The sequence below is a fragment of the Atractosteus spatula genome, chromosome 13 (genome assembly GCF_055471065.1).
Source record: "Atractosteus spatula isolate fAtrSpa1 chromosome 13, fAtrSpa1.hap1, whole genome shotgun sequence".
NCBI lineage: Eukaryota > Metazoa > Chordata > Actinopteri > Semionotiformes > Lepisosteidae > Atractosteus > Atractosteus spatula.
In genome coordinates this window covers 7,697,519-7,714,273 of record NC_142718.1, presented here as the reverse complement: position 1 = coordinate 7,714,273, position 16,755 = coordinate 7,697,519, and the positions used below count along the sequence as shown (strand labels likewise).

The window sequence follows — 16,755 nt, the reverse complement described above, 5'->3', positions numbered from 1 at the left end:
TGACAGTTTTTTAGCTTTTTTAGGTTTGTTGAGAGGCATCTTTTAACTGAAAAACTCTCCCTTGCACTCAAGCCCAAATTACAGTCGGGGAATTACCTGGGGAAAGCCCCAGTCTCAAAAGCCCAGAGCTTCATAAATAATGTCTCTGCTATAGCTCTACTAACAGGATTGTCCGGTTGAGTCATCACAGCCAAGGAAAAAGATTACATATTTTCTTCTGTATTGATGTCCTTCAGTGCAGGAGCAAAGCCTATGTCATACAATGTATAAGCAACCGCATGTCCAAATTGTAACCTTTATTAACCACTTAAAAAAAAAAACAATTTTAAAGCAGACACATTTTCCTCCAAATAAATGACGGTTGTAATAGAAAGTGGATTCTAGTCGGAAGATAACTAGATAATAAGGCTAGAAATAATTAGCTGAAGAGTTATGTAAAAAGCTGAGACAGACCAACAGTGCAGTTGGCTTTTTTGGGGGGTTGAGTCTGAAAGTCTGAATGGAATACAGGAAGTGAGTTACCGTGACTCCAGGGAAGGGAGCAAAACTCTCTGGTGTTTACATGCCAGTGCAGAGACTGAAAAGCGCCTTGGCAGGGGTGAGCACACGTCTGACAGTGCGTTATTGCGAGTCGATTTTGTAGTTACAGTGTACGCATGTGAGCGAGCATTGTGACATGAGAGAGTGAGAAGTCGAAAAATGACAGATGTGAGAAGGAAAATGACGTGCAGGCAGGTCCCTAGTGAGCTCAATTAGTAGGGGTGTTGGCACTCAAGAAAACCTAGCTAGTGTTTGAAGCCCAAGAGGAAAAGGAATGTGAGAAGAAAAGCAGGTAAGGGGATTTTCAAAATGCTTGCAGTAACCTATAAGTTTAAAGTTGTTTAAAAATCAAGAGACTTGCTCAAATTAGAAGGTGCATTTGCAAAGAAGAACATAATTCCATTCCTGAAGGTCATGCATTACTCTCACGAAGTGACCTGATCAGTAAATATTTTTTTCAACCTGGCAGCGCTTGTAAAGAAACTTTTTTTTTACCGTTTTCGGCACTGTCCAACGATATCCATCATATGGTTTTGGTAACTTACAGAAAGAATATGTTTTGTTGGTGGTTTGCTGGTCCCATGATTTTAACCCTATTGGAATTGTATAGAATAAGGAAAAGTGAAGGTTACAAATAATTCTGTCTAGATCATGGAGAAATAATTACCAATGAATGGACAGAAAAGTTGCCCTCATGCCAGTACAACCTGTTGTCAGAAAACCTATTTTAATGTACCCAATTAACCTGTGACTGCTAACTGTCACTGAGGATACAGTAGGTGGAAAATTTTAAATGAGAAGTGTACTAGTGAAGATCAGCAAATAATATACTTGGTTATTTTTTACATTTGAGAAGGTTAATTTCAATATGAATCAAAACATATTAATGCATCTGCTGGTTGCTCTTATCGAAACTATCAAATTCCCCCAGCTGTATTTTTTAAAGAATTGCATTTACTCCTAATTTTCACAGAGTCTATGTGTTATATACTGTGTATACAGTACATAAAGTTATCTTTATTTTATTTCTTGGCATGGTTTCATGTTGGGTATCTAACCAAGGACTTCATAAGGTCTATCAGGTACGGTATTGGTTGAACACCAAATGTAATCAGCTTTCAGACAAAAAAATAAATAAAATAAAATACTATTTGCACAAAGATTACAGTTCCCTTAATACAGGAAATAAGACTTTATGTATACATGTATATTTTGTTTCAAGGGTTGGGGTTAAGGCTGATTTAGAGGTAATTCAGTATGAAGGTGTTGTCTGAAAGGTTACATTATGTTGAGATGTATTCTTAAACACAGTTGTGATTCCTAAATGACTTTCCATACACATTTAAAAACCCTATCTGTTAAAAATTATTCTTAGGGGGAAAGTGGAGATTTCAAGCATTGAGACAAAATTCTTACAATATATTGGAGCCTACAGATTTAATATTTCAAGACTTAAGATTTTTTAAAAAGTGAATCACAGAAAGAAAACAGGCAGTGGTGATAAGATATGATAAGACATGCAGCTGGAGAACAATATTGCACGTTGTAGAAAATTGTAACAGGCCGAAGAGTTCACATGAGTCTTTCATATTGGTTTCTAAGTGAACTAAGGGATGATAGCGTCTCTAATACCAGAGAGAGTAGGAGAGAATGCCAAAATGAGGGTACATTTTAGCTGATTTAATATTACCAAGGTGTAGCAATCAGGAGTGACCAGCAGGCCAGAAACTAGTTATTTTAATTTCCCCATGGAAGTATATTGTATATGGACAACAGATCATTGGCAATGTTATGAAGGGCTTAGTGAATTAAAAGATGAGTTTTGAATAGATTTGACTTAGGCAGGAGCTATTATTAAACATGCTCACCACCTTCCCTCACATAACCTATGACCTAAGATCACAGACCTATACGTTTTTACAGAAACATTTCTAAAGAAACCCTGAAGTTTCTTTCCTAAGGGTTGAACAATGACCACCATGTCACAATTCTACCATTTTACATTTTTTCAAGCTTAATTTGTCATAGGACTGTCACAAAGCTCTCACATCATTTGTTCCACGAATACAGCTGTGAGGAAAAAGAATCACATCCTTAAAAAGAACTCACCTCTCTTGACGTCCCAGTTAAATCCTGAGTTCTCGAGACTATCCATGTTTCTCAGTCCGGTGAACAAAACACATTCTCCCTGGGAACACACAGCTTTTAAACTGTGCTGCATGTAACCTTACTGCAATGTCATCCTTGTGCTGAATCTCATGTTACTAGAATTATAAATCATTCATTATCTCTAATGCAGTTGCAGAAATATTGAGATGCAAAAATGAATTGCCATTCATCAGAATAAGAAAGGTACAGTATGTGTGCTGTATTTGTGAGATTGTGCTTTGAAGTGCAGCTTCAAAACCAATTGTATTGTGTTACCTTGGCAACACAAAGGGCTATGTAGAGACAGAGAAGAAAATTACATAATTCAGTCCTTTATTTCCCTGGACCATCTTCAAATATATACAGTATGAATTTTTAATATTAACAGCTAGATTTTTTTATGAATTACTCCTGTAAGAATTGAACTTTGTGCAAGTTGTGGTAAACATAAATTGGAAACTGTATATGACATCATGCAGTACTTAACAGGTACAAAGAGGAATATACAAAACATGCTTTAGGTTAAATATAGTTAAATACCCGATAATTCTGGTATTGTTAATTGAAAATAAATTATTGTATTAATAAACAAGCTAAAAAATTATGTAGTCCAGGCTTGTTACAGTTGTCCAGAATTGTTACAGTATATCACCCGTACATTAAATGACTTCATATATAGACAAAAACTGAATTGTTTCCATTAAAAAAAAACATACAGGTGACAAATATTGAAAAATTGAGCTCAATGAATGTTTTGAGTCACATTCTTAGAGTTCAAGCGTGTCTGGTAAAAATAAATGATGTCAGAAATATGTTCTATGTATGAGAACACAGCCATGAGACACACAGTAAAAACACAGGAACAGTGAAATAAATACAGCAATCAAGTACAGTACAACAAACTCATATCAACACAGTACTTTACAGGTATAAAGCAATATAATTTGGTTTAACATTATCACCTTATACTGGTTTATATTATTTATATAAATATAAATATATGTATATATTTATTATACATACTGTATATTTATATAAATAGTGTGTCTATGTGTACAGTGCTTGAGGAGTATCATAACTGATTAGTGTAAAAAAATATGATGTATTAAAAATGCATCTCATGCCAAAGTCATCATTGCAAATGTTTCACCAGCTACACATGCAACAGACTGATGTTAGCAGAGCAACACCTGAGCACTTTTCAAGGACTAACATCACATGGAAAAAAAACATTGCTGACGGGCAGTGATGATGACTTTTTCCTACTTTTCTTTTCTCTTTATGTTAATAAATAATTATAATTGCTGTCGTGTACATAGCTACATACCTACAGTACATGTATGGGGTAGCTGACCAAGATAATTAATTTTTTTAATGCAATTCTTTCATTATCACCACTATAATTCACTGTCAAATCAAAGACAACTTAACTAACCACTTGACTGCTAAACTTCATAAAACCCTTTCTGCACTACTTCTCTGCTTCTTAGCGCAGCTACAGATCGTCAGAGCTGAAGTCATGTGACACAGAGCAGACTTACAGGGGACAATGCCTGGAACCTGTCTCTTCGGATATGAATGCTATCTGCGATGACAGATTCCCTTGCAAGTTGATTGCCAGAACACTGATAGTGGGTTCGGTTTTACACAGAGCAATCTACAGTATGTGGAATATAGTAGCACAGGATCATAGCTTTTTTCCATGAACACTTGTCATTATTGTTGTAAATGATAATGGCAAATGGTTTTGCTGTACAGTAGCTGTCAGCCTTTTAGCTGTTGACAAGGCAGTTGTTCCCTTTCAGAACCAAGGACTCTGGTGTTTCTGTGATTAAAGAGACAGTAGAGGCCCTGTTTTTGGACCGGGAGTATAGGGGGCAAGCAGATGTAAAAAGGAGTTTGTTCTAGCATGACACAAAAAATGGTTATTTTGGTCAAATATGGTTGTGATTATACAGAACTGACTGATGACAAATCTCTCCATGAGCACTTTAGGCTATAGTCCTAGGTTATTTTCACTACTTGAGTTTAATATGGAAATTAGTTGACAATTTCACATTTTATCCCAGACATTTACATGAAGGAGTAGCCAAAGACTTGTTACTGAAGCCTGTACCCTGGCTTCTTTCAAGAAATGGTTGGATGAGATCTCTGGATCACCTAGCTACTACCTACCAAAAGTCAAATAGCCTTCTCTCATTCTCTTCATTTCGATAGCTCTCCCACTATGCTCTTGGCTGGGATGCACAATCCAGGTTAACAGCGTTGAGCAGTGGTTCAAAACCTTTCTAAAGCATAAATCATCTAATCTAGAACCCCAATTACTTCAATGATTTATATATATTTTTTGACGGGTGCGAGAACATATTTTGAGAACCGAAAGGGACTGCCGGCGGCGGTAAAGGTTAACAACCACCGCTGTGGAGCAAGGAAGGAAGGAAAGTCGCGCCTTGTCCTTCTCCTTCTGCTTGAGACTTGCTGTTGGATTTTGTTCGCCGTGCGGTACAATCAAACGAAAGGTTTCCCCCATGAAAGGTCCTTAATTGAGTAACGTTATCTAAATGAGTCAATCCGCCGCCGAAACACGTCTCCGTGCGCCTTCCCACATTTTAAACTGGGGTGTGCGAAAGAGCATTCTTTTAATTGTGAAGTTAATATATACATATTTATACATACTGTATACAGCTAAAATCTAGTAGAGGTAGCTTAATATAAAAAAATAATTAACACAACAGTATTCCACCTTCTTCAGAAACATTTTCTGCATCAAAGTCTCTTTACTTGCTGGGGTTATTTTGGGAAAGTTTCCTCCTGTGTTAACTCTAACTCTACAGCCTGGCACTGGGGGGATATCAGACATTGAATTATACCAACCCTATATTCGTGAGAAGAGCACAAACTCGGGGTTCGTGTGTTTGCTGATATGCGGTTTTGCTATACACTCCTCCGGTAGCACGGAGGAGCAGTTGGCTATTTCCTAACTGAAATTGAAAGGAAAGCCATGACACAGCAGTTTCAGCTGGGGGAGAAAAGGCCGCTGCCGAATTCGACAACGCTGACTTCAGCGTGTGATTAATATTGTTTTTTATACAGGTAGGGTAGCCCGCATATGGTTCACATATATACACAGTCAACCGAAAGTAATTATTGATGGGGTGTTTTTTTTTCTTCTAAAAACATTGACTGTACTTCTCCCATTACAGATGTCATCTACTTCAAAAGAGTGTCACTGAATTTTCAATTTAAATCCACTCTGGTTAAAAGGAAAGGTAAGTACCGGTTCAGTCATTTCACGCGTCGCATTCCGTAAGGCGTTAACGCACTTCAAGCATAGTAGTCGAAAGCCAATATAACAGTTCAAGAAGTCGGTGGATCCAGACCGACTTATGTACAAAAAAGTACATTTAATGACTTTAGTCTTTACCTTTGAAGTAGTTTGTGTATTATGCAGTTTAACCATTTTGTACAGATCCCTTTATGTCTTTAATCGCATTTAATATCCTGAACCTTGAGACCATTTTGGCATTTGTGGCGTGTTTTTATATTTTATATTTGAGTGAATATATATTCGTAAATATTCATGCATATTGACTGCTTATGCTGTTGTTTTTTTTAATTGTAGCTGTGACGGCGTACAGTACACCGTATTTGACTACTCCGGGGGGCATGGCTACAACTATAAACGATCTCTTTCAAATCACAGAACAGCTTAGCACAGATGATGTGCCAGCCCTTAGATTCCTATGTTCCGATCTTATCACTGCTAAATCCCAGGAGAAAATAATCGATGGAAAAGGTTTAATTCTAGCGTTAACGAAGGCTTCGCTGGTGGAGGAAGGAGACTGCTTCATTCTGGCGGAGCTGCTCTATTGGATCGGTCAGAACAAATTGTTAAAGTGCATGAACTTCACCAAGGAGATGGTTCAAGAACAGCTACAGAATAACAATGTATCAAGAGTGTCACCTTTTAGGTAAGCGAAATGTTGTTGTTGTTGTTGTTCTTTAATTAAAAGTTTTAAATGTAACCAAAACCAGCAGAAATGAGTAATTCCAGGTGTTGTCTGTTTTCGTGGAAATGGGGCGTGATTCAGGTTAATGGTAGTTTACCTGAAATGCTTTTTTACTCGACTGATATTGTTTTCTGTTATTATATTTATTATATTATTATGTTTAGTTCCTCATATCAATGTTTATATCGAAATACGGGTTTTCTTTTGTTTCAGCTGGGAATGAGCACTGATAAGTATGTGGTGCATGAAGTTTTTAAATTTCTAATAATCTCTGCTCTGAAGCAGCAAGACCTCTTCTATTCGGCCTACTGAATAGAAGTGCTTCTGACCTGTGCTGCTTCAGACAATTAATGCAAAACTCCCGGCGTGATTTCTGCTTAAAATGTTTTTACCGGACACTCATTGAAAAGTGCTGTGGTCAAATTATTTTCACGTCATTTTCTAGAACGTGTTGACTGTCATAATCAATCTTTTACAAGATTTAAAAACCCAATCTGTGACTCGCTGCATTTCATCTTGCGTTGCACTGAAAATATTTTGCGATCATCAGACCAACACCCACCTTGTTTTGTTAAAATTGGTGCTACACACAAGCACCGTAGTACATGTCCTTTTAATACTAAAAGTATTAATGTTATATGAATATTATAGTCACAGTCTCATATGGCCTTGCAGCACTGGGTCCTGGGTTCAATCCTGGATCTGGGGTGCTGTATGTGTGGAGTTTGTATGTTCTCCCTGTGTTTGTGTGGGTTTCCTCCTCTAGTCCAAGACACGCTGGTAGGTTACTTGGCACTGTTGTGAGTGTGCAAGTTTATGGGACAATCAATTGTCAAGGCAGCTGACCTTTAAAAGTAACTAAATACAGGCTGGAAATTGCAAATTTCCGTAATGCTGTCAAAATAAATATTCTGCGTTTCATGTGATGAGGAAATTTGGTACTTTAGTCAAGTATGCAGGTGATTATTAACTGTCTTCATTGTTCATTTGTTTTATCTGTTCATGACAGGAAGATTTTGTACGAAGTCTCTCAGGACATATCGAGTGACGATTTAAGTAACATGAAATTTCTCCTGTCTGACAAGTTTGGAGCTTCACTGGAAAACATGGTAAAACGTATTGTAGAGTTATGATATTGAACGCTTACCCATTGCACATTCTGTTATTTTGTATTCACGAACTGATGTTTCAGCCACTTAAATAAAGACAAGAACAATCATATAAAGTTCTTTTTTTTTCCCCCAGGATATCTATGACATCTTTACTGCAATGGAGAAGAGAGAGATGCTGGCAGACAATAATTTTGAAGAGCTGAAAAAAATATTTGGGCAAATGTCACCTAGACTTTTAAAGAAAATTGAAGACTACGAAACGCATAATAAAGGTGAAAGTACAGTATGTTGATTCCCATATACAGTTATACTCAGTAGAAATAAAAAATAGTACATTAAAAGTGTAGAGAATGATCTTTTTCTTAAAGGATCCTAAAGTGCTGTAAAAATAATACACAAAATAATACACAAAAATAATAATAGGGTAATAGTAATGGATTAAAGTTATTGTTCACATTAACATTTCTTATTTACATCAATCCTTTGTTTCTGTTGTCCTCTTTAAATGGACTGTATATTTTACCTCTTGATATTAAGTTGAAAAGAGGGATTTTCAGAGACCAACATTTCTTTGGATATTCCATCAAAATAAACGTGTACACCCTCATTTGGAAGGGAAAGCAGTTTAGAGTTATTCAGAATTGGCTCCTCAGATACTGTATATTCATATGTATTTGTGTTATTTGGTCATAGATAAACCGCTTCAGGAAGAATCAGAAGTGGTTTCAAATTTGTCACAAATGAGCCTGTGTAACACGACAGAACAAGGTAGGTTTTCCATTCTGGATATGTCACAGCTGTAAAAACAATTTGCCACTTTTAGTTTTTAGACCAACATGAATTATTGACCTAGTCATTTCTCGGGCATGTTAACGGAACTTAAATTAATGTTTTAAAAGTACATGAATTGTGATCCTTCAGTAAACGTTTCCTCCATAGCAGTGTGTGAATTGTGAATAAACCTTTCTGTGAAGTGTTAATTGAAAAAGTGATTATAGAATTGTACTTTGTTAAACCTCATCCTGTTTCTGAACTTGCCCCAACTTGTCCTGGCCACGTTAGCCTTGTAATATGAAACGGTTCTGTGTCTTCTTGCTGTTTTTTCCTGCCATAACTATTTGGAGTTGTTCAAAGAGATGACACTCTTGTATTGTATGCTTCACTGATGTGCTTCAGCCATTTGTGATACTCGAATTTTCCTCCTTTCTCATGCAGCTTGCAATCAGATTTGTGAGCCATAGTGCCTGTTATTCATGATTAATTATTGGATCTATGGATCTAAGCTGACCAAACCAGTAATGAATCATAATGGTGCTCAATATATTCCGTGAAGTGGAACTTGTGAGGAGTGATGCATAGTGTCATTGGAACAACAAAGTCCAAATGGTGATTTCAACTTAACACGCAAACACTTTGTATTTGTGCTAGTCAAAGAAATAGAAATGATCTATTACTGTATGTTCATAATCGTATGCTCTATTTTTGGATGACTCCATGCATACAATTGAACATATTAAAAGGTAAACAGTTTGTGTTCTCAACCCAGTGACTTCAACTGACTGTAAGTATTGTGATTCACTTTAGTTTCAGGGTGTTGAAGTTGAATTAGGTGGCACATTTCAGGCAATAACTGCATGACGCCTGTGACTCATTGTGCAGACATTTTAGACGCAGTTACTTTGAGTCCAGTGTTTCTTGAAGGAAGCCAGGGTTTCATCTTTGACAGCATGGCTGAGTCGATTGTCCCAAATTCCCACAAGCCCTCGTGTAAATAAGCGTTTTCTGTGGTCAGTTTTAAATAATAAAAATCCCCTCTAGAACACAGTTTTTTACTTTTTTTTTTATTAACATGAAGACTTTTAAAAAAAACTACTGCATTTTTAGTTTTTTAATGCAGGATGCACTCCACTTGTGAAACTATAGGTTTTCTTTTGAAAAATTAACATCTGCTTTATAGAGGACAGTGTTGTCCACAAATTGTGATCAGACCTGTTGATGATGATGATGATGGCATTATGGTGACGTTTTTCTTTTGTGTGAAACAACTGCAATTAACCTGAAGCAGTGTAAAATACTTACTGAATTGATCTCTTAATTTAATCTAATTCTAATTCTCTAAGGTAGAAATTGTAGATGTGTGCTTCTCTTCAAACCATGAGGCTTCTTGCTCTTTCTGGCTCTCTTTTCCGATAGCATTGCCTGCCTTTCTCTTGAATAAAGTCTACGACATGTCTCCTGAAACCGTGGGGACAGCTGTCTCCTTCGTGATCTTGACTTCTCTGTCTTGGCTGCCGTTCCTAAGGATCATTGACATTCTCGCATTAGCCTAACGCTTTAGCATGGAATTTAACCTCAGAGCTCCTTTGCAAGGTAAAAGAAAATCTGTAATTGATGCATTTTGTCTGTATTTCACGTTCATCAGCAAACTGGTGCTGCTTTCTTCAGTGGGTTGTTTTTATTTTAAGGCTTTATAGTATGGGCTTTTTTTAATTAAAATAATTCATGGTGCTGAACAATTTAAGTAGCATTGTTCTTTGAATGCCACATAGTCGGTGTGGCACAGTGGAGGGTGTTGGAGCCCTAGGGTGCTAGCTGTGTGGAGTTTGCATGTTCCCTCCATGTTTGCATGGGTTTCCTCCAGGAGCTCTAGTTCCATCCAACAGTCCAAAAACACACTGGCAGATTAATTAGCTTCTGGGGAAACTGGCCCTATTGTGTTTGCATGTCATGCGATTTGCATATGCATCTGAATCTGGACTGGCATCCTACACAATGAGCATCCACTTGCCTTGGTTTATCCTGTATTGGCTCAATACATGGATGTTGCATTGCCAACTAAGTACTTATTGTGAGCAAATAATGTTGCAAGGGATACAGAAAGGAAGATTGAAAAGAGTGCTTTGTTTTGCCTTTAAGGTAAACCGGTGAGTCAAGAAGAGAGCTGTGTGATACAGGTAAGAACAAAAGGAGTTATTATATATTTGAATATTACTTGTTTTATGTAGGATTGGGTATTTTGGTCCGTCTTCTTTAGCTTCTTTGGTTGCTAGTGGATAAGTGATGGAAAGATCTCATTCAGCTGTTTCTTGAAAGGAAGCCAGAATATCTTCTTCCACAACATTGTTAATATCGGGTCTCAATTTTAAATGCCCTTTGCTGCGGTTTCCAGTATACTATTCTAAGCATTCTACTGGATCAGTGAAATCAGTATGGAAAGCTGTTGTCCCCACAGTACTCCACCAATTATATCACCTTAATTTGGGCATTACACCTTGTCTGTACTGTTTTCTATGCAATAACCCGTTCTCAATCCAAGTACATTACCGTGCATGTTTGCTGCTCTCTATTGTAGAATTAATCTTTTAAATAAAAGAGTCTTCAGAACATCTAAATGTACCACCTCATACGTGATGTTCAGAACCATTACTGTTGTTGCTTGATCCAAGAACTCTAATACAGGACTTGGCCGGAAATCCACACTTGCATAGAAACCTGTTGTCATACAACAGGATTGATAGATTTCATTTATGAACAAGGTAACCAGGTTTTACGACTCCAATTACAAAATTGAGAAAACATTTTGTATTATGTATTTTTAGGTCATGTAAACAAAGCTGAAGCCAACATTTCTAGGTGTTGCAATAAAGCACAATGGGTTCATAAGCCCATTGAATTGTTATCCGTTTTGAACCCGTACATTTTTAAATGAATAAATTCAGAGATTAATTCACACCATGATCAATGCTGAAGTGTCTTTTTTGTAAATATCAATATGCACTTTAAATGGCAGGATATGTTTAAATGTGTTGTACAGTAATTTTCCCTGCATGCATATTTTGGCAAAAGGGTATTCTTAACATAATGTAGCATACTGTTCAGAAAAAGTGCAGAGAAAAAGTTTTTCTCTGCTGATTATCTTGCCCTCTTTGTTTCATTGATAAAAGTTTTCAATTGCCATTTCTACTGTATTACTGTTATTGCTTATACTTCAGTGAATGTTTTTTTTTAAACTCTGTTGCCATTGTTCAAGTCTCATAAAAGATATGATCTTTTTTCTACCTGTTTCCATTAACAATAAAAACTAAGAACAAAATGAAGATTTTTTTAAAAGAAAAACCCCCACTTTCTACCTGTTAAAGAAAAACATGTCCGTGTACGATGCAAACTGCCTTTCAAGTTGGCTCGTTGTATTAGGCGATCCTCTGCTTCCCTAAAACATCTTTCTTGAAAACGGTTCAACTTTTCGAGCAGAGGTTTAGAAAAATCACCTGATTGGTTTTGTAATCTTTTACAGAACAAAGAATACAAAATGTCTAGCCTGCCCAGAGGGTACTGTTTGATTTTAAATAACTTTGAATTTGTGAAAGAAGGGATACGAAAACGTTGGGGAACGGAACACGATGCAAGTAAGTGCCTTACAAAAAGAATAAAAGGCATAAAACGTTTTTTCTACAATAAATTGTTCATTTGGCAGTTACAAGGATTGTACTGTACATCTCTGGTAGGCGTTGAAGTACAGTAACAAAGTGTGTGATAACAGCTCAAGACTGGATAGAGTATTATAGTTTCATGTTGTATTGTCAAAGATTGTTTGAATGTTTTTGCATTTAGTGCACATTTGCCATTGGAAAATCAGTTATTTGTGTGGAAGTCTAACAGGAGATTCTTGAGAGGCTCAAACAAGTGCAGCCAGAGATTTAATAATAATAATAATTGCTTACACTTATATAGCGCTTTTTCTGGACACTCCACTCAAAGCGCTTTACAGGTAATGGGGACTCCCCTCCACCCCCACCAATGTGCAGCATCCAGCTGGATGATGCGACGGCAGCCATAGTGCGCCAGAACGCTCACCACACACCAGCTCTCAGTGGGGAGAGCAGAGTAATGAAGCCAGTTCAGAGATGGGGATTATTAGGAGGCCGTGATTGGTAAAGGCCAATGGGAAATCTGGCCAGGACGCCGGGGTTACACCCCTACTCTTCTCGAGAAAAACGCCCTGGGATTTTTAATGACCACAGAGAGTCAGGACCTCGGTTTTACGTCAGCACTTGTTTACAGTATAGTGTCCCCGTCACTATACTGGGGCATTAGGACCCACATGAACCACAGGGTGAGCACCCCCTGCTGGCCCCACTAAACCTCTTCTAGCAGCAACCTTAGTTTTTCCCAGGAGGTCTCCCATCCAGGTACTGATCAGGCTCACACCTGCTGAGCTTCAGTGGGTTGACAGTTGTGAGTTGCAGGGTGATATGGCTGCTGGCATATTTAAGGGAGTCTTAAGGGAGCCTGACTTGCCACATACTGTAACAGCAGCCCTTAAATTTCCAAGACACCTCTGAGCTCACAGCATTCGGTGGTTTTTAATGTCAGTGGGTGGTCTAACGGCTTGGATTTCATTGATATCTAGTGGATGTGATATGTGATTCCTCTTTTAGTGTGGCTAATACTCTGATGCATGCTGGGATTAAAGCAATAGAGGAACTTTGAATGTAACAAGCCAGATTAATTAAGACTGTATGTCCCAATTAGTGGTGGCCAGAGAGAAGACGAGTAAGCGGTATTTCTGAGAAGTTCATCTGGCTTTGGGATTACTATTTTAATATTTTTAAGACTAAATTTAATGCAGAACTTTTTTTTTTTATTCATATCTTCATTATGTGGTGATCGCTAACTTGTTTAGCCTTTCCTAAATTCTTTTAGAACAGCTCTTAACATAAAATGGCCATGCATGCTTTTGGAGGATAGCAAGTGTTGTTGTGTAAGTGAAACTTTGACCAAAAACTGTCTTTATTATTTGGTTTCTTGAAGAGGCTTTAGAAGAAGTGTTCTCCTGGTTGGGCTTTGAAGTGAAACGGCACGATGACCTGAAAGCTGCAGAGATGCGCGCTAAATTGAAAGAGTATGGAAAGGATTCTCACGAAGGAAAAGACTGCTTTGTGTGCTGCGTGCTCAGTCACGGAGAACAGCAGTGCGTCATGGGTACAGACGGTGAAAAGGTCGAGATCAAAGACATCGTCTCCTGTTTCAATGGGCAGAATTGTCCTTCTTTGGTGCAGAAGCCCAAAGTCTTCTTTATCCAGGCCTGTCAAGGGAAGGAGCTACAGAAGGCTGTGAACATACAGGCAGATGGAAACGATGACTGTGAAGCTGACAGTCAGCCCTTTTCTAACGCCACCGTGCCAGTAGATGCAGACGTTCTCCTTGGCTTAGCGACTGTGCAGGAGTGCCTGTCTATGAGAAATAAAGTAGATGGCTCCTGGTACATCCAGTCACTGTGCAGGCATCTCAGGAGATGCTGTCCAAGGTAAATGTGATCATAAGCCCTTTTTCTTTTGTAAAATGCTGCTAAGCTTCTCATTATACATTAGGGTTGCTATAAAATTAACGATGGAATAAAGGAATTCAGTGCTTGCCTTGTCTGGGGGCTCTGGAATGGCTGATCTAGCAAACACAGTTGCTCAAAGTACAAGTTAAACTTACAAGTAATAGGTTTTTTTCCATGCTGAAAAGAGAAGAAAGAAAACGTTTCGGCCGTGGAGCTGAAGGAAGAAGGCTCCACGGCCGAAACTTTGTTTTCTTTCTTCTCTTTTCAGCATGGAATAAACCGATTACTTGTTCCTTTGCAGCCTATGCATGCTGACGCAGCTCCCCATCTGAAATACTTCAAGTTAAACTTAAACAGCGAGTCCCAGGTACCATGCTCAGTCAAGTCACGAAGCGATTGGCCCGTATTCCCCAAATGGTTGTGCTCGGTCTGTTATAGTGGTGGGGTTTGAGGTTAGTTGACCAAGGCGCTCAGCTAAGCAGCAACTCCTACAAATCCATTGATGCCCGTGAGACATCCAGCACACCTCCAGTGGGTGCTAAGCTGTCACCTACAGTAGGCTGTCAGGAACTGTGGAACTGACAAGTGAAAAGGATGAATGGCACAATAGGTGAGCAGCACAGGGCAGAGTGCCTGTTCATCCGCATTCTCTCCGCACAGTACAGGAGTTGTTTGCAGTGAAAAATCCCCCAAAATCAAAATGGGGAAACCTCACATTCTCTGATTTTGTATGCATAGAGAAACAAGAAAATGATGCCTTTTATCGTATATATACAGTAGCATGTTTAGTCTAAGGCGGCACTGTGGCACAATGGTTAGCATTGCTGCCTCTCACTGCTGGGGCCCTGGGTTCGATTCGTGGTGCTGTCTGTGTGGAGTTTGTATGTTCTCCCCATGCTCGCTTGGACTTCCTCCAGGTGTTCTGGTTGCCTCCCACTGAAGGGGTTGGATAATTGGCCCTGGTATCTGTGTGTGACCTGTGATAGACTGGCATCACTTCCAGGATGTATTCTGTTTTGAGCCCACGGTTTGTCAGACTAGGCTCCTTTTAATTAACTCAAATTAAGATAAGAATCCTGAAGGTGTGCGTTCAATTTGCCGGGGCAAGGTCTACAGTATTTTCGTGTGGTGCCGTTCAGAGAACCTGTTAGCTTGTCTAGATGGTCTTCTTCACGATAAAGCAACACATTTGAACTTGACAAACGTGTTTTAACATTTGAACTTTGCCAATGGAAAATCTCTTCCTCTGTTTCTTTCCTTTCTACACCAGAGGTGAAGATATTCTTTCCATCCTCACAAGTGTCAATGAAGAAGTAAGCACATGCACTGGCTACATCAAAAGGAAGGAAGCCAAGCAAATACCAGAGCCCAGGTACACTCTCAGGAAGAAGCTTGTATTCTACGTGAAATGTGAATAAGGTATTCTGACTATACCTGGCAGTATTCCTGATGGAACTGTGTGGAATATACTGTAGGCCACTATAATACAGTATGCCTAATATTCCTCCTTTGATTTTGGATTGGTATCTGACCACTAGCTAATGGAATTGTCCTACTGTACAGGCAATATTTTTCTACCATTTGTAATTTACATTATGCCACTACTGTACTGTCCAACACAAAAAATCCAGACATTTTATTGTGATACTTCAGTGACTGATGAACCAAAAATGCTTATTTACATCTTGCCTACACTGAATTTTATAAAGTAACGTTTGGGTGCAAAAGAGAGATTCTAATTCTTTTCTTAAACTGGATGTGTTAAAGGGGCAGATTTTGAAGAACAATGTACAGATTTTAAAACCAGCTGCGTGTGACGCGTACAGGGGATAGTATTTTTAAAGCAAAAACAGATGGGGTGGACGGCTCTAACTTCATAAAACACTCGTATTATGTATTGGAATTTAGTCAAATCCAAATGCTGAGATAATGTAATGTTTTGCATTGAAGTGTAACCATGAGACAAATTTATGAGGCAAAATTCTTCAAACAAAAACTAATGTTAATGTCAAATAAAGAGTAGAGGTTTCCAGACATCTTGTGTATATTAATGTTCTGGTTTGTATCAAATGGAACGATCAGTTAATTAAATGGTGAAAATAAAATTGCCTACTGTGTGGTAAACATTTGTCTTGTGAATGAAATACTTAATTACAATAATTTAAAACACTAGTGGAAAAAGCTTATATATGCAATTTTTTTAGGACAATTATTAAAATACTCTGATACTGGAATACACATTGTATGTGGGGAAAACAATTTGTATATAAATGGCATAATGTATACATTTAAGCTGCTGTTTGCAGTAATCCTTGAATCTTTTGATTCCACTGAAATGTTGGTTACATCCAAAATAAACAATGCCAAAAAAATAAACTAATTTTCTGTGGGCAGTTTCTTACCTTTGTGTGCTGTGCATCTTAAAACCTTCTCCTGTAACTAACCAATCCACAGTGTTATTAGGAAAATGAAGATCTTTTGGGGCAGTTACACTGCCATTTTATTAGACAAAACAAGGTTAATCAGGGTTGATCAACAGGAACCTTCTGCAGACGTCACAGGCTTTTTAGTGGTGGTCACCATTAGAAGCAATACAAGCTGGAACGCTGACCTTAAA

The 16,755-nt window shown here is 38.1% G+C and overlaps 1 protein-coding gene across 3 annotated transcripts; it reads left to right on the top strand.

Moving 5' to 3' along the window:
* The first annotated feature begins 572 nt into the window (after positions 1-572).
* Positions 573-16,514, top strand: LOC148821739 (caspase-8-like). Of its 3 annotated transcripts, none has more exons than XM_088930453.1 (10): positions 573-832; positions 5,892-5,957; positions 6,311-6,659; positions 7,708-7,807; positions 7,944-8,082; positions 8,504-8,578; positions 10,727-10,764; positions 12,105-12,216; positions 13,622-14,117; positions 15,409-16,514. In XM_088930453.1, exons 3-10 carry the CDS (start codon positions 6,355-6,357, stop codon positions 15,554-15,556), a joined length of 1,413 nt encoding a protein of 470 aa, XP_088786579.1. In that variant the 5' UTR covers positions 573-832; positions 5,892-5,957; positions 6,311-6,354; the 3' UTR covers positions 15,557-16,514. The 3 variants fall into 3 exon arrangements, with proteins under 3 accessions (XP_088786579.1, XP_088786578.1, XP_088786577.1); XM_088930452.1 differs by lacking the exon at positions 573-832 and adding an exon at positions 5,644-5,781; XM_088930451.1 differs by lacking the exon at positions 573-832 and having other exon boundaries at positions 5,815-5,957.
* Positions 16,515-16,755: the final 241 nt, after the last annotated feature.

Excerpts from the sequence above, each read along its gene's own strand:
- LOC148821739 (XM_088930453.1), top strand. The coding sequence starts at position 6,355 with ATGGCTACAACTATAAACGATCTCTTTCAAATCACAGAACAGCTTAGC. Across the intron at positions 8,579-10,726 it reads GTGTAACACGACAGAACAAG|GTAAACCGGTGAGTCAAGAA; the intron begins GTAGGTTTTCCA and ends TTTGCCTTTAAG. Across the intron at positions 14,118-15,408 it reads CTCAGGAGATGCTGTCCAAG|AGGTGAAGATATTCTTTCCA; the intron begins GTAAATGTGATC and ends TTTCTACACCAG.